Below are 26,767 nucleotides of genomic sequence, written 5' to 3'. Positions count from 1 at the left end.
CGCACACAGCTAACAACGTGATCTGTCTTCTGGCAGAGTTTCGGAGGAACGTATCATCTGAAAACGTGTGGTGCCCTCACTCACCGGACCGTACTCCTCGCTCTCGAGAGCAACAAACCTGCAGTGCATATGAGTCGCCCAATCTCGCTTCGAAATAAGTGGGTACGTGAGAGCCATTTCACAATCACAACTGCATTAAGTTTCTTCCAACAAAATTAAATGGGTGCAGACTTGAACGGATCCGTCTACGGATGTCATTTCCAAAATATACTCTGAGTGCACTGCAACTTTCCCATAAACCTGTAGTTACGGAATAATGACTGACAAAGCCATATGAGAGCAAGAGTCACTGTACACTGCACTTTGAGTAAGGCAAGGTTCCGTAAGCAGTGTGCCGCTACAAAGTGAAGGCCGTGACCCCAGCATGATATATTACTGTAAGAAATTAAAGGATTTTTATTTTATACTGAAGCGCCACAGAAACTGGTATAGGCTTCCGTAATCAAATACGGAGATATGTAAACAGACAAGCGACAAGATGAAGTGGGGATTTTCCCGTACAACTATTTCACGAATGTATCGTGAATATCAGGAATCCGGTAAAACAACAAATCTGCGACATTGCTGCTGACGGAGAAAGATCCAGCAAGAACAGGACCAACAACGACTGCAGAGAATCGTTCAACGTAACAGAAGTGCAATCATTACGCAGATTGCTGCAGATTCCAATATCTGGCCATAAACAAGTGTCAGCGTGCGAGTCATTCACCTCAAACATCATCGATATGGGCTTTCGAAGCTGAAGGACCACTCGTGTACCCTTGATGGCTACACGGCATAAAGCTTTGTCTCGCCAGGGCCCGTCAACACTGACATTGGACTGGAAACGTGTCGCTGGTCGGACGAGTTTAAAGTTGTATCGAGCGGATGGACTTGCACTGGTATGGAGGCAACCTCATGAATTCATGGACCCTGCATGTGAGCAGGGGACTGTTTAAACTGGTGGAGGCTATGTAATGGTGTGGAGCGTGTACAGTAAGTGTGATTTTGGGCCCCCAATACGTCTAGATACGACTCTGATAGGTGATATGCACGTAAGAATTCTATCTAATCACCTTCATCCATTTATGTCCATTGTAATTTCAGACGGACCTCGGCTATTCCAGCAGGACAATGCGACACCCCACACGTCCAGAATTGTTACAGAGTGCCCGCAGGAATACGCGTCTGAGTTTAAACACTTCCGCTGGCCACGAAATTCCTCAGAAATGCACATTATTGATCATATCAGGGACGCCTCTCAACGTGCTGTTCAGAAGGCATCTCACTCCCCTCGTACTCTTAAGGATTCATGAACATCCCGGCAGGACTGAAGGTGTCAGTTCCTTCCAGCACTACTTCAGACATTAGTCGAGCCAATGCACTTGTGCGAGCTCGCGGGGTTCCACACGATATTAGACAGGTGTACTAGTTTCTTTGGCTTTTCAGTGCTGAACACCAATAACAGGTAGTGGTAATAGCGATGTTTTTATTAAGGAAGTGATGGTTACGTACCAGGTGGGAGGTGTCATTGACGAAAGCAGCGACGAGGAGTGGGGCACCACACCTCTCCTGGTGCCTGGGCCACCGACCACCTATAACATGAAGAGACCGTGTCACGTTACTACATTCTGGTGTGTAATAACACTAATGAGCAATATGTTGCGTTACATTTGCCGACGCATATCTCAAACGAAAATTCGTCCGTTCCCATACAGTTCTTTGCTTCTCAACGTAGCTCGGCTATTTGAGGTACAAGCGCATCGCTAATTTTCCTATACGCTCCTGCATTTTATAATCTCATTTGCCTTTGTGATGTATGGAACCAAGCTGACATACGTTCTTCTACCAGTAAAACTGTAGTATCACTGGTTACCGTCGGCAGTGGGAGTTGTTTTCCCCTACCAAGAACTAATACACCTATGTTTCAGCATGTCCACTTAATTATTATTGCACTTATAGCGAGTGATACGGCGGGCTAATTGCTTACGTTGACACGTCTCCTTTGTCATATATATCGTTGAAAAAAGCGAAAAAACAAAAGATGAACAAATATAGAATAAAATCCTGGAAATTGTCTTGGAGAACAGACATATTTTTCTTGCATGTCCGATTATACATGTAATATTGCTGTATGATCAAAACCGAGTCATTAAAACAAGAAAGACAATGATGAGATTCATTTTTACGTGTTGACTACACGATTTATTTTCGTCCGAAGTCAAAACTGGTGTTCTAGACCAGTGGTAATTAATCTGGTCCGTACAGATCGTGATCGCTGGTAATGGCGTACGTACGCGCGCAGTCGTTGTTGTGTGCCAGTAAATTGTTTTCTGTCATCTGCTTAGGACTCTTTGAGTACCATTTCAAGTCGGGGGTATACAGGCATATTGCGTTGATTTCGTTACTTTCTTTCTCCTCTCTTTCATATATTTATTAATTTGTTTTCAATAATTAGATTTATCGAATTTGGTCATCACGGTACAATTCACCGCTTTATTGGCTCAATTACAGTCCGTAAGTGAAAAAGTCGCTTCGCAAAGGGGCTGCCGCCGAAATGTGCTGTAGTCGAGGGGGAAAAAATACGCTGCCGCAGGTATGACTGCAGCCGCACATGTATAGTAAGCGCAGATACTAGACGCCCTATCAACTTGCCATGCTGAGCAGAAGAACGAAGGCAGGTGTTAGGGAAGGAGCTTGTCAAATGCAACCAGTAACAAGACGTCAAGGTGGTTGGATTTTATAATAGGGAAAAGAACAAACAAAAAATTTGACGGTTGGTGAATAAATCGAAATGAAGAATAATGAAAGAACTTGTTGGTGTGTACGGAGAAACAGAAAATTTTATCGAAGAGAAGTTGCCAACCAAATTGAAAAATGCCCAACTGGCGAAAGTTGACGAGGTAAAACACATTGCTGAAATTTCAGATACACAAGGAAAAGTACAGGAAATGTTTCAACCGTTCAGATTGAAGTTAATTCGACTACATTTTATTACCGTTTTTGAGATTTTGTCGGTGCCCATCGTATTATCTCTTCTCAAGTCACTACACTTCAACTGATCTTTAAGTGGAACTAACAGCGCACTTTCCGCATTCGTTCATGTATCCGTAGATAACAAGCGTAGTCATTTTCACGCAAATTTATGCTTGTATTTCTATGGATAACACTACGACACAGAAACGACTCAGTGTTTTGGAGTCCACAACATCGTGGAGAGCATTAAACGTCACAGATTATACCACCATTGTAATATGTTTTAAGATTCTACACGAGATAGGAGTCGATGATCCTGGACAGCAGTTTTGACGATCACTTTTGCTATTCTTTTCGTAGCCCCAAGTCCTTAGTCGTATCGCCATTTCCATCTTCTTTTGCACCTCAAGAAATTTCTGTCCTCCGATCAACTTTTTTTACAGTGACGAAAACGTGAGGACAACTTCTAAGTGCAGAGTATTTATTTATTGTTGTTTGACGAATGTGAGAATGTCGGAGCTGTGGTTGCTTTCTGCTCATCTAATCGTTTTCTTTTGCCGATTCGTGCATGAGTATGAAGCTACTCGGGACGTAGTGTCATCGGTTGGCGGGATCAGGTGGCTTCTAACTGTATTTTACTCATAACTGTATTTTGTGAAACTGTGGAAGGCGTGAGACGAAAAATTAAATATTACGTAAGTCGTATTTCCGCTCATTGTGAAGGGTAATTAAGTTTATAACTTCTAATTGACCTGTGTGAGTCGAGTAACATAAAACTTGATATAACAGCATGAACACTTAATAACTAACCAATCTCTAACAGCTGCCCATATACTGGCAAAGCAAAGTTCTGTTTACTGTGGAACATATAATTATGTGTAATTTTCATTTATGATCCCAAATATTCCGATAATCTACAGGATTACCTAATGAGGTACTGTCAGACACAGCGGTGCGCAGAACCTCACTGCTTTGTTGTTTAATTCATATAATTATGTGCACTCGCGATTGTAACTGTAAGTTAAAATCAAGCCGAATGTGTGATCCTGACTGTGCAAAATTGTCGAATGAAACTGATATTTTGTAGAATGACCTAAACTTTCTTAGAAGCGGAAAAATGTACGGTACATGACATGGAGTGTAAAGGATTGAACCTAAGCTCAACTCATAACTTTCGTGATTAGAAACCTTTTTTCATTACTTTCATTCTTAATACTGTACATTATCGTAGTGAAATGACCAGGAAGACCTTAGGGAATTTTTTTCTACTATGCAGTCAGTCTGTGTAAATAGTGAATTGTTTGTCACTCTGACTTGATCATTTAATGGCATTTCTTTTCTGCTTTTGTTTTGTATATGTGACAGCGAGTGACTGTCTTTATCAATTTTTTCTTATTTCTCTTAAATGTTTTGCAAATATTGAAGGACTTGGCCCATATTTTCAGGCTGTGATACGTTCTTTGTACCCTGTGTCGAATGTTCTTCCAGTCAGTCCTACATATCTTGTTTTGTATTGAATAGCAGTTGGTGTACTCCTGCCCTATGGTAGATGTCTACATATTTTATTTCTAGGATATACTTTTGGACTGCCTTCTGTCTTTGAAAGCTATCTCTCGCCTTGTACTTAAAAAAAAGTATTATTTTATGTGTGAGTTTGGGCTTGTATGTCACTGTGTGCCATGTTCAGGCTTCTTTGTTCAAAAGATGGCTCTGAGCACTATGGGACTTAACATCTATGGTCATCAGTCCTCTAGAACTTAAACCTAACTAAGCTAAGGACATCACACAACACCTGCGCCCGGGCGCGGGAAGCGAGAACGCTACCGCACGACCACGGGATGCGGACAGGCTTCTTTGTTGTCATCGTCATGTACTCTATATAATTGTTATTTTGCAACTGTGTTTGTTTATTGGTGTGAATTTTTTTCTTTTGTTGTTTGTTGTTGTTTCTCTATTGTGTTTTTACTGACTGTATCACTTTTTATATTTTTGTATAATTTTGTGACTGTCTTTTTAGGACAGGCCTTGCTTTTTGCTGTTTGTATGACTGTGTAGAGTTCAATCTGGTCGTTTTCGGTGCTGAGTGGTATTGTGTTGAATCAACGGAGGACGTACCTGAGTGCTGCTTGTGAGTGTAGGTGATTTGAGATCTGGTGTATGATCGTGTCAGTTGTGGCTCCATTCATGGAAGGAGTGGAACGTGATACACTCATCCTCTTAAGCACAACTGTGTGCATACGTCAAAAAGAATTAGTTTTGAAAAATCGGTATTGGCTGCGAGAGATGTCTCTTAAACATAAACCACCATTTAATGAAGGACAGTAACTCCTAAGCGGCCGTCCGCAGCGGTTGAGCGGGTCTAGGCGCTACAGTCTGGAACCGCGAGACCGCTACGGTCGCAGATTCGAATCCTGCCTCGGGCATGGATGTGTGTGATGCCCTTAGGTCAGTTAGGTTTAAGTAGTTCTAAGTTGTAGGGGACTGATGACCTCAGATGTTAAGTTCCATTGTGCTCAGAGCCATCTGAACCATTTTTAACTCCTAAGTGTGGAAAATAATACATCGTGTGGTCAGCATCACGTATACCACTTAGGCCCCGTCGCGAGGTTTAGTTCATATCACACGGAATACCCTATAAATCTGCAGTTCCCTCATAGCAGTCTGGAAACATAAAGCTTACCGCTCATACTTGCTGCACGACCGGAAAGAACGGCACATGAATGTAGACGCAGGTCCCGCGGCGAGCATCCGTTCGCTGTAATGCCCTGGGCTGCGTGATTCGCACTTGCAAGCAGTACGGGGGCGCCATCGCAAACACATTCCGCCGCCGGCGGAGAAAATGAGATTGCAGTTTAATGGAGAATAACGGGAGAGGTAACCGTTACGAAAAGGGCCGGAGCTCTCTTCTTTCTTCCGTGAGCGAAAATACGGCGTGGAGAGCGCGGGCCGGAGCAGCAGCGGCATCAAACGGCGGCGCGGGCGCGGCTCCGCGGTCCCGCTGGCCGCTTGCGCTGCGCCTCACGTCGCGGCAGCCGCGCCGCCGGAAACAATTACACAGCAAGTGCTCGGCGAGTCTGCTCGCAGCAGCCGGGGCGTGCGGCCGCCACCTCGCCGCCGGCAGCCGCCTTTGCCATCTCCAGCAGCTGCAGCTGCGGGCCGCGTTGCATACGTAACACGGCGCGCCGCTCGCTTTACGCGCACGCGTCCCGCATACGACGGAAAGCCAATTATGTTTCTGACGTTTCATTATCAGCGGGCGCACTCCGGAGCCAATGTTTCCGAGTGTCGTGCACTCGTCGGGGCGGAAACGTGTTTACCGTATGCCAAACCTCTCTTTTGAGGTATAATTAGGCAGAAGCATTCGGTTAAAACCAGCACTCTAGATCGCAACGACATTTGTTTATTTGCCGATTTCAGCTTATATTAAAGCCATCTTCAGAATATTTGGCCGCCTAAGGCTGTGCCGGCTGCTGTCGCCGAGTGGTTCTAGGCACTTCAGTCCGGAACCGCGCTGCTGTTACGGTTGCAGCTTCGAATCCTGCCTCGGACATGGATGTATATCATGTCCTTAGCTTAGGTAGGTTTAAATAGTTCTAAGTCTAGGGGACTGGTGTTAAGTGCCACAGTGCTCAGAGCCAAAAGCAGTCGGCACACTGACCGTGCATCCGAACGTTGAGCGTTGAAAGTCCCGAGTTTCTGACGTCATAGCGTGGAAATGCACTTTCAGGGATCTTTCCGAACGTGCAGAGCAATATCTGGCATGTCAGATATTCTGAACGTGCGTCTAAGCGTTGACCAATGAGATGGCACAACGCCACCTACGTCACACGCACGCCGTCTCCCTTCAGTACAGAGTTGTGAGCCGCCGTATTGGAATTCATTTCAAGCTTGTATGTATATATGCCGTTTCCGAGCACCAGCAAATTGAGAATAACTGGAAAACCCGTTGTTCACTGTGTGATTCATTCCAATAAAATAATGAGAAACATCCTATTCGTGACAAAATAATTATTGTAACTTGCGTATTATGAGAGTAGGCTATTTGAAGGCAGCGACACACATTAGATCCACCGAAAACGCATTGTTCTTGGTACAATTTGTTATAACTAAATTTCAAAAATGGCTCTGAGCACTATGGGACTCAATTGCTGTGGTCATTAGTCCCCTAGAACTTGGAACTACTTAAACGTAACTAACCTAAGGACATCACACACATCCATGCCCGAGGCAGGATTCGAACCTGCGACCGTAACAGTCGCACGGTTCCGGACTGCGCGCCTAGAACCGCGAGACCACCGCGGCCGGCAACTAAATTCCAATTATTAACATATCTACGATAAGGTTTTCTGCAACGGCTAACATAGTATGATTATTTATAAAAGGTGTGTTGTTGGTTTAGCGTAATGAGTAGGAAAAATAAAATAGTTGCGTCACTGTGTTGTACTGAGTTGTTAGTTGGGGCGGTGGTTCGCCTCTTGACACTTCTAAATTTTATTTCCTAACATTCGCGTTTTTATTAGGTTCCGATACTTTATTATAAATTTAATATAATTATATACTATAATATTTGATGTTACGTAAATATAAATTCACCTTTTCTTTTAGGGGTCACTTTATTCGATTGACTTAATGTACAGGACAGCTTGCGCTACTTGTATAAAGATATTTTGCTCCTTTTTCTTTTACGCTTCGTAATTCACATGTTGCAAAGATTCTGCTACTGGGTAGGAACTGTGATTAAGTAAGACTGACCTTGAGGTTTTACTAAAATGTGGGAATGATGAAATAATGTTTATCTTACGCGTAGAAGTATTCCAAATCTGTACCGCACTGTTCGTAATGGAACTTTTACAAGCCTGTGTCCTTATTGATTTGACATGGTACTTTAGTTTTCGTGGACGATGGAGGAAATGTGCGTTTTAATAGAGCAAACGTGCGAATTTTAAGCGTACCCGTTGAATAAACAGTGTGATTTACGAACTAGAAACTTCCCTTAACTGCCGCTGGAGTGTGTTACGATCGCGTATACCACGTTCGGGCCCACGTACCGTATGCACAAGTCGCATCGTTCCTGAGCGTTCAGCAGCACGTTGAACTTGGCACGCTCAACGTTAACGTTCGACAGCACGGTACGTGTGCCGACGGCCTTAGGCCGTTGATGGCGGCTCCTCTGTTTCCTCGTGATTCCACGAGCGTACATTGTCCCATCCAACACCGTAACTAAGCTCCATCGTATTAATAACGGCTGCAATTCGTCGAAGAAGAGAGTCCACAAGTGTCGCCAGGTACGCCATGTAGTGGGAGTCATTGGCTTGTATTATCTGAACTCCTTGGGGGAAGTGGCAACCAAACGACTATCAACCCATGACCTACGTCATGGGGTATTTACGTATCCCAAATTCGTACGGCAGTATCCAGACAGTCATTTGTACAGCAATATAAAGAAATGAATACAGCCTATTCCCATTGTTATTTAGTATTTATTAAGATCAAGACAGGTCTGGAAATCAAAACGTAACAATGCCCTGTTTAAAAATAGATTTATCGTTTGAGCACCAGCCTGAAATGCTAGTGTATCTGTTAAATACTGAACGACACTTCAAATAACATCTTCGGTGACTCAGGGCAGTGCAGTTAAGTGCATTAGTGGTCAAAACATAATAAAAAACTATGATTAAACAGGTAAGCTTCAATCTGAGGTAATTTCACAAACACTGCACTTAAGCATATTTTCAGTCATCAACACATTCGACACAGACAGAGCGCCTGCGGGATGTACAAAAACGTTCTTTGCAGTTAATACAGACAACTACAGTCTTCCTACCCGACGATCGAGGACGTAGGAAATGCCTATCCGTTTCACTAGAGCAGCATCCTGCATTGAAGAAGGCAATGACCTATTGATAATGCGCCCAATTAAACCTGTTCTTTCACTAACCAGTTCACACTTACCCCTATCTGATTTATCCAGTTCAGATTCCGTATTGTGTTCAGTGTTGTGTTCAGTATCAATTTTGTTGGCAGTTTCAGTATCACTGTCTTCAATATCTCCCACCTCACGCAACCACTGAGTGACAATAGAATAAAATCTGGATTTGAAAGAGCCACTCCGTCAATATTAGCCATACCAAGTGATATTTTTGTAAGTAATGCAAAATATAAAGTATTTAAAACAACTGAGTGCGTAATGAAAACTGTGGTTGGGTCGCGTCATACCGCCAGCAACCTATTGTACTTACCAAGTCAAAATAAAAGCAGCTCTCAACAACGACTTTTCACCACAAATGCTCATAACGAAATGAACGAAAATTACTGAGAAGCATAAGTGCACAGAACAGGAAATTCCGGCCTCAAGCGCACTAGGATGTTGGGGGAGGTATCCTCATGCCCCATAACATCCTTATCCAGCATAACACCGACTGAATGTTAAAGCTGGCTTGTAGCGTCTGACTCTGGAGACATACCATAAGATTTTTGGAAAAATAACGGAAATAGCGAAGACAGAAAAGTGCCTATACTGTCGTATAGTCATCGTAACAAGTCGTGCATCGAAGTTGCTCATAAGAACAATAGAGCGCGAAAGATAACTGAGGATATGTTACATGACAACCAGTATGGCTTTAGGAAAGACCGCCCGTTCAGCCGTGCGGCCTAACGCACGGCTTTCCGGATTCGGAATGAACGCCTGGTCGCCGGCAGGAGTCCGTCCGGCGGACTTGTGTCGAGGTCCGGTGAGCTGGCCAGCCTATGGATGATTTTTAGGCGGTTTTCCATCTGCCTCGGCGAATGCGGGCTGTTTCCCCTTATCCCGCCTCAGCTACACTATGTCGGCGACTGCTGCGCAAACAAGATCTCCTCGTATGCTTTCACCACCATTACTCTAACACGCAAACATAGGGATTACACTCGTCTTGTGTGAGACGTTCCCGGGAGGGAGGGAGGGGGGGTGGGGTGCACCAAGCGTCGAACCGCACAAACATCATGAAAGAGTGGTTCGGTTTGCAACGGCGGAGGGGTGAAGTGGACTGCGGTAGTCGCCGTGGGGTTGTGGACCACTGCGGCTGCGGCGGGACGGAGGCTCTCCATCGTTTAACATAAAATACAAAGGCTTTCGAAATTAGTATGATTAATCAATAATTAAAAACCAGGCTTAATCGCATTTATTATTATTATTATTATTATTATTATTATTATACCGCCAACCAGCTTCAACGCTACGTAGGGGCCATCTTCTGCCGCTATGTACACAGGAGTGACACCACCAGCAGTAGCCCAATGGTGTAAACGTCCAGAAGATGAGCCCTACGTCGGGTTGAAGCCGGTTGGCGGTATAATAATAAATGCGATTAAGACTTTTAATTATTGTATTTTACTGGGCTAGAGGGTTAGAACTCAGAACAAGCTGCAGTGCGTGAAAGCTTCTATCCACCCGTGCAGTAACTTCTGTACTCCTCGGGATAGAATGAAGTCCGTGTCGCTAGTATCTGTAAATATCGTAGAAGCTCGCCATCCTCCTAAATTAACCAGAATTTAAAAATAGCATATGTAATACAATGTATTATAGTGACCTGGGAACGTCTTACAATCGAGTATCAGGTTCCGGTACCTCTGTCTGGCGATTATGTAATCCAGTTAGAATCATCCTGTCTGTCGGAGCCGCTTCCAAGTGGAAATCTCGTATCAGTTTGGTCTGGATGTAGCTATTTTTTGCTAAGCGTAGAGGTAATACTTCACTTTGAGGCATCGAGATGCAGGGACGCTACCTAATGAATTAATTTCGGACGTGAATAGCTTATTTTGTGTTATCGATCTTCTGTCTGGTTTGATGCGGCCGGCTACGAATTCTTCTCCCCTAGCAACCTCTTAATTTCAGAGTAGTGCTTGTAACCTACGTCCTCAATTGTTTGCCGGATGTATTCCAGACACTGTCCCCCTACAGTTTTCACCCTCTCCATTTACCTCTAGTACCAAGGAGGATATACCCTGACGGCTTAACACATTTCGTATCACCCTATCCCTTCTGATTGTCAGTGTTATCCATATTGTTCTTTCCTCGCCAATCCTACGGAGAGCCTCTACATAACTGGTTTTTATCCTTCTCTGTAGCACCACATCTCAAACACTTCGAATCTCTTCTGTTCAGGTTTTTCTACTGTCCGTGATTCACACCTATACCACGCTGTGCTCCAAACGCACATCTCAGAAAGTGGGTGCTCAAATCGATGCCTATGACTGATAGCTTCTCTTGGTCTGGAATGTCCACTTTTCCTGTGTTCCTCCTCCTTCCTTCGTCATGGGTTTATTTGACTTCAAAGATAACATAATTGTTTGGAATTTTCTATATGCTGAGTAACTTCTTCCGATGATCATTTCTTTTTCGATTTCTTCACACTTTCCTTCAAGGGATTTCACCTTGGCTGCCGTGCTCTTCCTATTTATTTCATTCCTAAGTGGTTTAGACTGCTGTATTCCTGTCTCTCCCTGAACACGTTTGTACTTTCTCCTGTCGTAAATAAATTGAAGTATTTCTTCTGTTACCTAAGATTTCTTCGCATTTACTTCCTTGAACTTTTCCGAATGACCAGCATCTGTGATTTTCCCTTTTAGATATGTCCACTCCTTTGTGTACTGTGATCTATATTCCTTTACGAAATATCCACATCCTTAACTCATTTCAGACGCGTCTCATCGTTTCCGAGTACTTCAGTACGCTGCCGCCTTCCACACACATTCTTCCGTGCAATTAAACTTCGCTTTTTTCTTCATCATTTCTAAATTATGATATGATTCTATACGTGCTACTAGGTACGCCTTAGAATCCGATGTCTGATTTTGGAATCTCTGTTTGACCATGACGCAGTCCAGCTGGAATATTCACAGGTCTCCCTGTCTTTCCCAAATAAACCTGTTCTTGGAATTACTGAACAAACGATCTAACTTCTTTTTTCGTTTCCCTTCCCTGCAATCACGTTCCAATCCTCCATCATAATCAGATTTTCAACTCCTTTTACGTACTGAATTACCCACTCAATATCCTCATACACTTTCTCTATTTCTTCATCGTCTGCTTGCTACGTCAGGGCCGGCCGAAGGGGCCGAGTGGTGCTACGCGCTTCAGTCTGGAACCGCACGACCGCTACGGTCGCAGGTTCGGATCCTGCCTAGGGGAAAGAAGTGTGTGATGTCCTTAGGTTAGTTAGGTCCAAGTAGCTCTAAGTTCTGGGGGATGATGACCTCAGAAGTTAAGTCGCATAGTGCTCAGAGCTATTTTATTTATTTATTTATTTATTGATTTTTTTGCTACGTCGGCTAGTCTGCCTGGAGTATCCGAGCTTCACATGAGCATTTTAAAAGAGGTTATAATCGTAAACATGTTAGATTACCGTTGCTGTGGGAGTGAATGGGCGAAGTAAAATATGTATTTGCTAGTGTAATGGAATTAATGTAAAAAAGGAAAAACAAGAAAAACGTTTTTGCTATAATTTCTAATATGCTGAATGGTGGATCACACAAGCAAGTTTTATATGCAAACAAAACCAAACACCGTGTACAGTACTTAATCAAAATAAGGTTAAGTTTTCTCTTATAGGGATAAAGTTAAGTTTGGTCATTGAATCGGCAGTTGCGTTTGATATTATAAATATTAATGTTTTAATATATTAGAATATGAATGCCATTTTAGTTTGAATTTTACATTAAAGGTACAAGTAGTTTACACAAGGAGGGTAAAAATATTTTTATGAAACAACTTTCGAAATGTATGTCTGTCTTGAACTATGGAAATAATGCAATGATTTCAACTACGAGAAGACCTCTCGGAAATTATTTAGAAAGGAGGTGTTGGATGACTGTGTTTGTTCATTCACAAGTTGGAAAAGTGTTCTTATATATATGAATCTCAATCTCATCTAGAAGGTTCACCGTACCACCATTATCTGTAAGGCTTAAGATCTGAAGGTTGAGTCTTGCGGGGTAGCCGAATGGTCTCAGGATCCTTCTCACGGTTCGCGCGGCTCACCCCGTCGGAGGTTCGAGTTCTCCCTCTGGCATGGGTGTGTGTGTTGTCTTTAGACTAAGTTACTTTAAGTTAGATTAAGTACGTAGTGTGTAAGCTTAGGGGCCGATGACTTCAGCAGTTTGGTCCCATAAGACCTTACCACAAAATCTGGAAATTGTTTTCTATGTTGTCTACTGTAAGACAAAGAATAAGCCAGGGGAGGGATTGGTTAGATCGTAAACAGGTAGTCAACTAATCAGATAAAAGAACCCTACATTATTATTAATTATAAATTAGTAAATGCAAGTTTGAAATCACAGTCTAAGTGGTGCTGTATACCTGAATCTCAGTAACGAACGCAGGATGGAAGCACAGAGAAATATTCACTATCAATAGCACCACAGCTCACTCTGTATACTGGCATCCAAATGCTCAATCTTCTCAACGTTCTGCAAAAGACAATAGCAATTACACACTGCAAGCTGAACACAATTTTGCGTGGAATTTTACGAACATGATTAGTTTCATTCGACATGACCAAAATCGTATTTATCGGTAGAGTAATAGGTTTCTGGTAATTAGTTTCACTAATTATCCTATTAAACGACGACAAACATTAATTAAATCTGATGTGTTACCAGACTGTGAAACGTAGCTGTACAGATGAAAAGTACAGTCCGTGAACAATTGAAGGGTGGTCAGGCGTAAATGCACTCTGGAATTTCTCTGTCTAGCGCTTGAAATGAAACTCGTCGACCTAGTTTTTGAAAATATTAACTGTTGAAATCAAAACGCAGAAAAAGTAACACCTCTTTCCGATAGCCATTTCCACATAGAACGTGGACGGCATAATCTCCCTTTTAACAGAGGATGTGTACACTTTCCAAAAATAACCCACGCCGAACACATTGTGGAATGCTTTGTAGCTAGAATTGTGTCTGATTACTCCACTTAATTTGGTTCTCCCTTCTCATTAAGGTCGACTTATAGTTTACTTTACTTCGACTGTAGGTAATCTCCTTTAAAGACAACTTCACGTATTTACGTAAACTACAAGTAGAAAAACATATGGAATCACTAGCAGGAGAATTTGACATGGCTCAGGACGAGGAATGGAAATTACAAGAAACGTGTCATGGTATTAAAGATTCGAAAATTATTTCATTAACTTTCATGAAATCTGTCGTCATTTTCTTCGCACAGTCTTATTTTAATGAAGGTACACGTTCACTGAATAAAGCAGACATTTCAACAAATGAAAAATTTTACAAAAATGTTTATCGCAGTCAGCATAAAAATAGCGACTTGCCCTAGGACTGCATTGCGAGCCTTATCCACTTCCAGAACCTCGAAATAAACAATAGTGTGTTAGCAAATATTTAAGGTATCCTTCTCCTTCTGTTCTGACAATGTATGGAAAGAAACACATCAACATTTACTCTATATACAGGGGTGCACAAATATTTAGAAACACCAAAACCACAACACCTTAGCACCCCTAATATTCGAAGGAACACCCGTTCATCTCGGAATGGATAAATACCGAATCTGTATGGTTTTCAAGGGAATCTTGAACCAATCATGGTGCGAAATAATTGTAAGTTAAGGTAAAGATGATGGAGGTGAATAGCAATCAAGCACGCTCCTCTCCAAAGTCGACAAGAAAGACTCGACAGTATTGATATCTGCTGGGTGCTGTGGCTAGCGGAGGTGAAACATTTCATCCTCATGCTCATAGAACCTGTCCTGAACGAAGCGAATTGTGTTAACATGGGCCCTGTTCTCGTATCATCACCACTGAGGAACATTTTTTCCCATGGGACAGGACTAAACAGCCAAAGTGGCCAAATTGTCTTTGGGAATAATGCAGCCTTTCAGGGTAAGCATCGGGCTCGAAGAATACCACTATATAGCCCCCTACATCGTGAGCCAGCCCGCGCCACGTTTCACTCCTGCTAGCAGGATGTCAGCTTCGTAGTCTTGGGACGGCGTACACAAGACGTAAACATTGACATTTGTTGGGAACAGAGTGAGCGAACACTTTCTTCCGTTGCTCCATAGTCCAGCAAGATGTCAGCTTCGTAGTCTTGGGACGGCGTACACAAGACGTAAACATGGACATTTGTTGGGAACAGAGTGAGCAAACACTTTCTTCCGTTGCTCCATAGTCCATGAAATATCCAGCTTATCGAGCTCTCTTCATGTTGTTTTGAAGCTGACAAGGTTCGTGAGTACGACATTCAATTCGCCCTCATATTTTTTTTTTTAGCTAGCATCGGCTTTTATGTTCATGCTTGGATGTCTCGCAGCGTTTCCATATGTCTGTCCTGACCCCTGTCCCTGAGCATACACCACGGTTCGTGGTGGAAGATACCTCGTACGACTGCCAGTCACTCCATTTTCTGTTCCGCTCCGAAAGAGAGCAAGGTAAAAGCGACCTCTACGTTGAATCGCACTATCAGGTTGAGGAACGTCTCAAACGTTTGGCTGTAGAACAGACTGCTGGGGTGTCCGAGACGGAAACGCGTTTGTATCCTTGACGTTACATATCGCCCACTGCATGTCTAATCCATGGACCGCCATCTTCTGGAGGGTGAGTGATTGCTTTCGGATATGTTCTCGTGTTCGTTGAAATCGCGGATAAATAACTGTCCTTTGTGCGTTTACAGAAAGTACGAATCCCTGCAGGTAAGACATTAATTCTACATTAGAACCGCGCAGGATCAGCTGAGCGGTCTAGAGTGCTACAGTCATGGACTGTGCGGCTAGTCCCGGCGGAGGTTCGGGTGTGTGTCTTTGTCCTTAGGATAATTCAGATCAAGTAGTGTTTAAGCTTAGGGACTGATGATCTTACAAGTTAAGTCCCATAAGATTTCACACTTTTTTCTGCATTAAATCCGTTAAATGGACGTTGTTAACCCTCCATAATTGTGGGATGTAGACAGCAGATTACACGCTTAACGACTCAAATATGACCAACATTCGTTTAGTACGTGCGTATTGGCTAGCTGACGAACTTGCTGGATGAACGCCAGTGGCTCTGCGGTAAACAGTCACATGTTTTGGTGGAAAAAGTCTGATCCTGTTGCTTGGAAATTAGGACATAAGAAGGCGCTACGCACATATTATGGACCAGTTATTTTCTATTGGTGAGTGAATAAATTTTATCGGATCTGGCCACTGCATTAGCGCGCATGTTCAGTGTGTTTTTAATGTTTGATGTTTCATTTTTGTGGAGCAGGTAGATATTGCACGAAGCCATTAGACAACTAAGAGGGATTTCGAAATGTCAGTTGGGTGAAATGTATACAGCAGAGCCACTGGCGTTCATTGAGAGGGATTTTTTCTGACAGGATCTATATCTGTTTATTATTACTTTATTTTCGTTCCTTAATAGTACTGTACTTTCACAACAAAGCTGCATTGAAAGTACAAACATAAATATGGATACCACTTGAATTTTCGTAATTTTGAAAAACTCTGGTGACACCAATAATTTACTTCATGCCATCAATGAATTTGTAGCTGATTCCAAGTTATTTTACCTGTTTGCTAACTACCAGCTACGAGGTATTGTGTTAATAGTGATTTCTTTTGCTGTTAGGGTATATCAACTGTCCAGCTAATTTTTTCTACGAGTTTGGGTCTAGTCAAGTGAGTTTGCTTTTGTTTCGTAGGAAAAGGAAATATCCGTCCGAATTGACCGAGCGGTTCTAGGCGCTACACTCTGGAACCGCGCGACCGCTACAGTCGCAGGTTCGAATCCTGCCTCGGGCATGGCTGTGTGTGAGGCCCTTGGGTTAGTTAGGTTTAAGTAGTTCTACGTTCTAGGAGACTGATGACCACAGACGTTAAGTCTCATAGTGCTGAGAGCCATTTAAACCATTTCAAAAGGAAATCTTTCTACTGTTTATTGGTAACTACTGTGCACACTTGTCATATTTTCGTTCTCTTATTCCGTAAATGTTTTTCGATGTCTTACAATATACACAAAGAAGCCTATTCTACCTCGTGAAGTATGAAAAGAGCGAATGATACTAAAATCTCTGTCGAGCTACTTTAGCTAACATTACGTAGCGCCTTTCCCGGAATTACACCAATATGCGCTAAAGTAATTATTGACGCTCTTGAGCAATAAACGGTCTAGAATGAAACAGATGAAATGAAAGGTAAAAATAAGCGTGGTTCAATGCATGAAGAAATATTCAGGTGGGACAAATATTTTCAGTTTACTCACGGTCACTGATCAACACCATTATTCCCAAGACTCAATGAATAGCTATAGGTGCGCAAACCTTTATTAAAAAGAAAAGATACATAAAGCAAATAAATACACTGGTGTCCAACATTAAAGCACCAAACGGAAATTTGGCAACGTTGCGGAAATTTGTCACAAAACAGTATAAACAAATGGTAGTTAAGTGTAAACAACGTGAAGAACACAGAATGTAAATAATTGCAACCTGCGTGACGGTGGACAAAAATGTTCATTTATTCCAACTTAACGAATTTGCACACACGCTCTGAGGACTAGTTAATGCGTTCAGTATGTGGTGTGACCACCTCTGGCAGCAATACAGGCATGCTGTGAATGATGTCATCAATCTGAAGTCGAGGCAATAACTCCCTTTCCTCCAGCGAGCAGGCCGCGCCATGTATGGAATATCTCCCAAGAAAACATCAATCACCTGTGCTCTACGAGTTTGAGCATTATCGTCCACCAATACGAAGCCTGGGCCCACAGCAACTCGCAACAGCCGCACTTGAGGATCCAAGATCTGACCACGGTACCAGACAGCAGTTAAAATCACCGGTTCACCCGTACAATTTAGTGAAGAGATATTCGTGTGATTAACATAATTCCCGCCTATACCGTTGGGAATCCTCCTCGATATCGATCTCTTTCCACAATGTTCGAGTCCCGAAATCGAATTCCACGTTCCCTCCAGATGCGAATCCGTCGAGTATCAGTCTCCAGACGAAATCGGGATTCATCTGTGAAAAGAATATTGGCCCGCTGTTCGACCGTCCGGATGGCATGTTGTCCACTCTAGACGTTCCCTTCTGTGAAGACGCGGCAGAAGTACACATACAACAGGTCTCCGTTAATAACTCCATCAATAAAGGCCACTCTGCAGATACTTTCTATACATCGTTTGTCTCGAAACGATGCGTCCAATGGATCCTGCGGAGTAAGATGACTACTAAGGTGGCCCGTCGTGCCCTTACAACATAATAACGGTCCTCTCTTTCTGATACCACAAATGGTCGGCCCTGCCCTGGTCTTAGGGATATAGTTTCGGTCTCTGTCGCCACATCCGAAAAACAACAGAAGTATTCACATTAAGCCACTGAGCCACATCAGTTTGCGACTGTCCTATTTCCATTCTTCCTATGGACCTCCAAAGTCTGCGGCTGTGTACACAGCAGTTGTGGATGAGGGCAACTACCACGTTTGATAGATGCCCTGACGTCAGCAAATGGTTCAAATGGCTCTGAGCACTGTGGGACTTAACATCTGTGGTCATCAGTCCCCTAGAACTTAGAACTACTTAAACCTAACTAACCTAAAGACATCACACACATCCAGGCCCGAGGCAGGATTCGAACCTGCAACCGTAGCAGTCGCGCGGTTCCGGACTGAAGCGCCTAGAACCGCTTGGCCACCGTTGCCGGCTTAATCACTTGTAACCACATTTTTGTTGCTCTATCTTTATTGTCTTTTACACCAGCTGATACTCGGTGAATCGTTCAGATCCTTATTCTCATACATTCGATGTACAGAGTCAGTCTCTTACCAAACCTTTGGCAGTTAAATACATACAAATTTACATATTTCATGTTACTTTGATTAAATTAATTTATGAACTAGGAAGAAAAGAAATACACTCCAGTCTCCTGGATGTAAAACGTGTGTAGGTACAAAGCTTTCTCCTCTGACGTTAGCCGCAAGTTACACCTAAAGTAATAAAATGCTGTCTTGAATTCTATATAAATGCCTTTCGAAAAACGTAATATCGTATTTCTGTGTGTGTGTGTGTGTGTGTGTGTGTGTGTGTGTGTGTGTGTGTGTGTGCACGAGAAGCAGATGTAACGAAGTTGATTTGCACATGTCGCAATTCATCGGGAATAAATCGTACTGAAGAACCCGAGAGGGGGACGGCGGCGTAGTGGCGGCAGTATTGTCATCCACAGACGGTCGTCCATTGAGAAAGAGTCATAAGGCTGAACACTTAATATTCAATCCGTGCCTCCTCTCCGAAATGCGCTTCTCCAAAAGAGTGAGTGACTGAGTGAGTGAGAGGGTGAGAGAGAGACCATTCGAGTCTGCGAAGCCTAATGGACTGCTGAATAGGCTTTGCAGCACGGCAAAGCACCCGTCCGTCAGCGGCTTAAAACTTCTCGCCGCCAACACTCCGTCTCCGTTAAGAACTCGCCGTGCTCATTTCAGAAATTATGCAGACGCAGATCCTGGTTAAAAATAAATACGTGTGTTGCGTTGTTAAAATATTTAGTAATATTTAAAGTAATGTAGCTCTTCGTCTTTCCTAGCATTAGCCCTACTAGTGCTCAGGAATTTTTTAATTTTAATTGGGTTTAGCATTTATATAACTTCTCTTTCTCGATGCTGTTCTTGTCGCCACACCATTGTATTAACCTAATCTCGGAGGGAAAATAGTGTATTCTATCTACCAGCTTGTAGGTTGGTTTTCTTCTGTCTCTTTTAGTGTTTTAACATGAAATGAAAAGCTGATCTTCCATTAGCCTAGGCAGATGTGGGGAAACGCTGTATTAAAGTAATGAAGTTGCTCGCTGTGGCAAACCAACCATACGAGATGGCCCGCGGGTTTCATGTGAGACTAGCTCACTTAAACTACCTCAAAAGCTGTGCGGTACGGTTTACGCTAGACTGGGAGGTACTGAACATGTGCGCTAAGAAATTAAATTTCTGAATCTGTAACGTTATGAAGAGGTAACATTCTATTATTTTAATTGAATTCCGGTAGAACATTTCGGTTACTTCGTGTGTAGCCCTGTATTTGGACCATTTCCACCACCCTTAATAAACATTGTATCACTACAGAAATGTTTGACTACCGAAATTACTAATAGTTGATCCTATGAAGTTTCTTAAAATACACTCGAACTATCTAAATGTAAGTCATTGTCAAAGTGTTTATAACACATCCATAAAACATCATGTGTTTTCACATCCATAAGAAACTACTATTATAACGAAGATTACATAGCGCCTTCTCCAGTTAACTATACTTACAAGTGAATCATGGACTGTGGGAAAATGGGAAACGTTTGAGATTTGGTGCGGACTAAATCAGAAGGTTCTCCGCTGAATCGGCGAGAAAAGGAACATATGGAGAACACTGACAAGAAGAAGGAACATCACGAAATAACATCAGAGGTACTAGAGAGAGCTGTAGACGGTAAAAAGTGGAGGGGAAGACATAGACTGGAGCCGCGTGGAGTGGCCGTGCGGTATATTGGCGCCATGTCACGGACTGCGCGGCCCCTTCCGCCGGTGGTCAGAGTCCTCCCTCGGGCCTGGGTGTATGTGTTGTTCTTAGCGCAAGCCAGTTTAGTTTAAGTACTTTTTAAGTCTATGGACCGACGACTTCAGCAGTTTGGTCCCTTAGGAATTCACCCACATTTGAACATTTTTGAGCAGAGATTGGAATATATTCAACAAATAATTGAGGACGTAGGGTGCAGGAACTACTCTGAGATGAAAGGCTGGCACGAGTAAGGACTGCTGATACGTAGCCTTAACGTCGCAAATTTACGGACAAAATACTAGCTAAAGCAACCAGTTTTTGTATGCTCTTACACCATGAGACACAGACAACTGTTTGGGATCGAAGTAATATAGTTTGTATATCGATTACAAGTTTGTAAATTTGTTAACATCGAGTATAGATTTAAGTGTCAGGAAGTCGTTTCTGAAAGTATTTGTAAGGAGTGTAGCCATGTATGGAAGTGAAACATGGACGATAAATAGTTTGGACAGGATGAGAATAGAAGCTTCCGAAATATAGTGCTACAGAAGAATGCTGAAAATCAGATGGGTAGATCACATAACTAATGAGGAGGTATTGAGTAGAATTGGGGAGGAGTTTGTGGCACAACTTGACAAGTACAAGGGACCGGTTGGTAGGACATGTTCTGAGGCATCAAGGGATCAAAAATTTAGCATTGGAGCGTAGATGGTAAAGATCGTAGAGGGAGACCAAGAGATGAATACACTAAGCAGATTCAGAAGGATGTAGGTTGCAGTAAGTACTGGGAGATGAAGTAGCTTGCACAGGATAGAGTAGCATGGAGAGCTGCATCAAACCAGTCTCAGGACTGAAGACTACAACAACAACATCATCGTTTGATTAGTAGAAACTGCAGGCTGTTACACCTTCTACATTTTGTGACCAAATTATGATAAACAAACTTTTATACCATCAGCAATGGTATAGCCCAATTCAGTAGAAACGGTACCTGGCAAGGGTAAATAACTGGCTATTCTATGGAGACGGTTTTAATGACAACAGCAGTATAAAAATTGTGTAGAAATTTCTCGTGCATTCCTTCAGATATGTGCCACTCAACCCTGATAATGAACATGAGTGTGTCAGCAACGTACCCGTCACGGGCTATGACTGGATGGGTAGCTTTCCACTTCGGTACACGCGTTGGCTATGTGTTCATAGTCCGTTACAACCAATCAATTGGAGGATGCCACGATCCGTAACCGAAGTTGTGAGGGCCCTTTTGTGCGAAGATGCTCGACTCGAAGTTAGCCCATGTGAATCCTGTTTGAGAAATATATTTCCATCGGCATACGCACAGCCCATAATCAACATAATTTGAGCGACGTCCTGGGATAATTTCCAGACGTGTTCCTGGATCCCCATGGGCTGAAAGCTTACAACACTACGATGATTTAACCATCTAGTAGGTGGGTAACGTTAGGAGTTTCCCTTTGGTGCTGTTGGAGAATAGTAACCAGTATGACAGCACTAAGTTTCTCCGCCTCCCTTATTTTCCATGCAGCATCAGGGAATAACGACTATATATAATTAAACTGTATGAAAAAACGTAAATTACTTACTAATTGCAGCGTGCACACACTTTATTCAACAAGTAAATGTCGCTACAGATATTCGGATTTAGGTTATACATGTTCGATGTGTCTTTGGCTCCCGTCATTAGCGATGATGTTCCGCAGACGGATGGAGAAATTTTGCATGAACCGACTGTGTGGGAGCATAAAGGTGTCGGTGACCTCCTGAGTGGCCGTTTGCAGCTCAGCAATGGTTTTGGTGTTATTGCTGTACACCTGGTGTTTAATATAGTCCCACACAAAGGAGACGTATGTGTTCGGATCCGGAGAATATTGGCAAATTGAGGCCAATGTCCATACACTCTACTGGGATCGATCTCCGTCTTGCATGAACCACATCTTGTTGAAATCGGGTTCCCTTTGGATGAAGGGGGTGAAATCATTTTCCAAAATATTCACGTAGCGCTCCGTAGTCACCGTGCCATCAAGGAATATCGCACCCACCATTCCGTGACTGGGCACTGCACGCCACACAGTCTACCGTTGAGGGTGAAGAAACTTCTCGATCGCGAAATGCGTATTCTCAGTTCCCCAAATGTGCAAATTTTGCTTATTTATGAACCCATCGAAATGAAAGTGGGCTTCGTCTGTAAACCCAATACGAATGCCCATCCTAATTCCCATCACAGTGCGCAGCCTACCCTGCATTTTGAACGCCCTAACGCAAACCGTTCAGAAGTTATGACGAGTTTATTCCATGTATTTCAATAATTGTCACCCTGTACATTCATCAGTGTCCCGTACCTACATCAGATATGGTTACAACACTCACACTTCGTGAACGACAGAGGTCACTCAGCAGGAAGAAAGAAAATCCTTTGCAATTAAGTGAATGACCCAACATTCAGGTGCGGTGCCCCTCGGCCCATAGATGACAGGCTGAACGGCGGATGAGGAAATGTGTACAGGTGTATAGACGTGCAACAGTTGAGCAGCTGAACCAAGGGTCTGCCAAGAATGTCCACTCAACGACCGTTTAGCGGACGTTCCTGCGTGTGAGCCTCCGCGTTAAGCATCTCGTTCATCCACTCATGTTGACTGCTGTCCATCTACGACGAAAACTGAAATATAATGGAATTTGGACGACAGTACCAAACCTGGACGTCCACTGGTTGGCTTCTTCAGATGAATCACGCTTTATGCTGGTTCAAATGGTTCTGAGCACTATGGGACTTAACTTTTGAGGTCATCAGTCCCCTAGAACTTAGAACTACTTAAACCTAACTAACCTAAGGACATCACACACATCCATGCCCGAGGAAGGATTCGAACCTGCGACCGTAGCGGTCGCGCGGTTCCAGACTGTAGCGCCTAGAACCGCTCGGCCATCCTTGCCGGCGGTTTATGCTCCATCGGACAGATGTCATTGGCCTCACGTCTTAAAGGTCTGAAAGCAAATGTCCTGCAGCAATTACCGGATGGGTCCACGCCTGAGGGCATTCCCTGGGTGATCTCGTCATTTTGGAGCACACAATCGATGAGCACACGTATGCATCTCTACGTGTGGAGCGTGTCCAAATTTACTGAAGTTCGTTTGTCCTCTGCACCGTGGCATCTACCAACAGGACAATGCAACGTGTCACGCTGCTCGCATTATACGTGAGTGGTTCGAACAGCACCAGTATAAATTTATGTTACACCCCTAGATTGAAACGCAGTCGAGAATCTGCTGGACCACCTCGATCATTTCGTTATCGCCATGGCTCTTCAACAGAAACCTAGCACAACTGCCACAGCACCGGAGTCACCATGGCTCGCTGCCTTCCACTCTGCAAAAATTGCTTTTTCGGGTTTCTGATAAGTTACATCGCTAATTTAACTTGACAGCATACATCGAGAAAGTGTGAAAGAGAACGTGCCACACACTAACATCACACTTTCTCGTCGATTAAAACGGCGGTGACTACAGGTGCTCGAAACCTGGACCGTGCTTTCCCGGGAGAAAGTTCTTGCTGACTGAGCTATTCACGTACAACTGACCCATCCTCACAGCTTCATTTGTGCCTTTGCCACTACCAAAAATCGAACCTCACAAACAGCACCTGTAAGTACGCCGTATTCGTCTTTCTTGTGTGCATTGACGGCCTACGTTGCTTGTCCGCTTGGTTGTTTGGTGCACGTACATCAGTATGACACAGTAATCTCATCTGCCCTACTGGATGCAGTGGTTGAGTCTGCGTCATAATATTTCATGTGAGCACGACTCTGATTTTTAATTATTGATAAAACAGTAGTGCACCGAACGGATAACAAGATACACACACGAAAGTAATACACTCGGTAACGGTGGCGGTAACCGCTAGCATTTTTTCAGGCCAAGAGGGAGAACGCTAGTTAATTTGGCATTATGTACTATTAGGGGATTCTTACTTTTACAGTTATGGATTTGAGATTTAGGAGACGAGAAGTAATTACCCGAAAATTCCAACTCTTTTTTTGTTTAGATAATTTTATTCCAAATTTAGACGTAGTAACTGAACATAATCTGGAATCACTGGTCCATAATATTATCGGTGCTGACAAGTATTAAAATAGCTAATTGGTGTTGCATAATAAGCCGATCAGTGGTCACACCATAGGGAGGCAGAAGGGAGTTCATTGTCACACACCAGGGCACAACCCTTCCAAAGGTCGCCACGCTGAAGCACGGCACGAAACACTACGTGAAATTCCGCTAATATATTAATTGATGCACGAGCGGGACCGCACAGATTTGGGAAACTACACACAGAGATGTTTCAGCATATAATTTTCAAGTACGGTGGTGAGACGAGTCAATGAGCTGGAGGTTGGTTCGCGAACTGTATCTACTACGATATAGTGTTTTTCACGTGTTACCAGACGGTAACCACGTGTTTCCAGACGGAGCGTCTCCACCCTGCGTCCTCTCCTCGGCACGTCCCGGTTGCCAGACCACGCTACCGACCGGCCACACTGGCCTGCCAGGTCCCTACTGGCTGAAGGCCAGCCTCCGCCTTCTACACTTCTCAGAACTGATCTTTCCGAAGTGACTCAAGCAATTGCTGTCTTCAGCTTCATTAGTTTCCCTTCTGAGAAGCCTACCACACGTACTGACAATCTTTCAAATAGCCCTTCACCTCAATAAACTCAACACATTCACACAACATGCCCTCAAACATACTGGCCATTAAAACTGGTACACCAAGAAGAAATGCAGATGATAAACGGGTATTCTTTGGACAAATATATTATACTAGAACTGACATGTGATTACATTTTCACGCAATTTGGGTGCATAGATCCTGAGAAATCAGTACCCAGAACATCCACCTCTCGCCGTAATAATGCCCTTCATACCCTTGGGCATTGAGTCAAACAGAGCTTGGATGGAGTGTACAGGTACAGTTGCCCATGCAGCTTCAACACGATACCACAGTTCATCAAGAGTAGTGACTGGCGTATTGGAATGAGCCAGTTGTTCGGTCACCATTGACCAGGCGTTTACAGTTGGTGAGAGATCTGGAGAATGTGCTGGCCAGGGCAGCAGTCGAACATTTTCTGCATCCAGGAAGGCCCGTACAGGATCTGCAACATGCGTCCGTGCATTATCCTGCTGAAATGTAGGGTTTCGCAGGGATCGAATGAATGGTAGGGGTCCGCAGCTCGTGGTCGTGCGGTAGCGGTCTCGCTTCCCGCGCCCGGGTTCCCGGGTTCGATTCCCGGCGGGGCCAGGGATTTTCTCTGCCTCGTGCTGAGTGGGTGTTGTGTGATGTCCTTAGGTTAGTTAGGTTTAAGTAGTTCTAAGTTATAATGGACTGATGTCCATAGCTGTTAAGTCCCATAGCGCTCAGAGCCATTTGAACCATTTTGAATGGTAGCGCCACTGGTCTTAACAAATCTGAAATGTAGCGTCCACTGTTCAAAGTGCCGTCAATGCGAACAACATGTGACCGTGACGTGTAACCAATGGCACCACATACCATCACGCCAGGTGATACGCAGAATGGCGATGACGAATACACTCTTCCAATGTGCGTTCACCGCGATTTCGCCAAACACGGGTGCGACCATCATTTCGCGTCTGTAACACGACATCTTCGTGGTGTAGCAATTTTAATGGCCAGTAGTATAGAAATATACAGAGAGGACGAGGCAGTATTGCACACTGAAAAAATAAGCGAAATAAAAATCTTAGCTGGCGTCTACAAATCCATTAACTGGGTTTTTCATGATTCGTACTCGCAGTACCGCGTCAGGTATACTTGCAGAAGACGAGGATCCGTGTTCGAATTCTAGTAAAGCGAATCTGGCTGGCTCCGCGTTCGAATCCTAGTGAAGCAAATCTAGTAGAGAGTTCCGAAACAGCAGACGTTCATTATGTAAACCTGCAGGCTTTCCTGGCCGTTGTCACTGAAGTTAAACTCTTCTGTGTTATTAGGTCGCGTCATGTTTCTTCTTCTAGCAGTAGTTGACAGCAAGAGATCCTGAGGAAGATCCCAGCAGAGGGATCGAAACGTCGAACATTTTAGAAGAAACATGACGCGGCCTAATAACCGAGAAGATTTAGACTTCAGAAGTTTATTATATTGTCTCCTCACTCAGTATTATTATTTCGAAAAAAAAAAAAAAATACAGATACGTGCTTCTCGAGGCGACAGTGAGAGCAC

At 43.5% G+C, this 26,767-nt stretch overlaps 1 protein-coding gene across 1 annotated transcript in view; it reads right to left on the bottom strand.

Annotated features, from left to right (window-relative positions):
• LOC126353908 (uncharacterized) overlaps positions 1–26,767 on the bottom strand; it is a 560,381-nt gene that overhangs the window by 297,615 nt on the left and 235,999 nt on the right. The window contains exon 2 of the mRNA XM_050003141.1: positions 1,555–1,634. Coding sequence (XP_049859098.1) covers positions 1,555–1,634 — 80 coding nt within the window. The remainder of the gene's footprint in view (positions 1–1,554; positions 1,635–26,767) is intronic.

Source organism: Schistocerca gregaria, chromosome 1 (assembly GCF_023897955.1).
Source record: "Schistocerca gregaria isolate iqSchGreg1 chromosome 1, iqSchGreg1.2, whole genome shotgun sequence".
Classification (NCBI taxonomy): Eukaryota; Metazoa; Arthropoda; class Insecta; order Orthoptera; family Acrididae; genus Schistocerca; species Schistocerca gregaria.
This window is presented reverse-complemented; position numbering and strand designations above follow the sequence as displayed.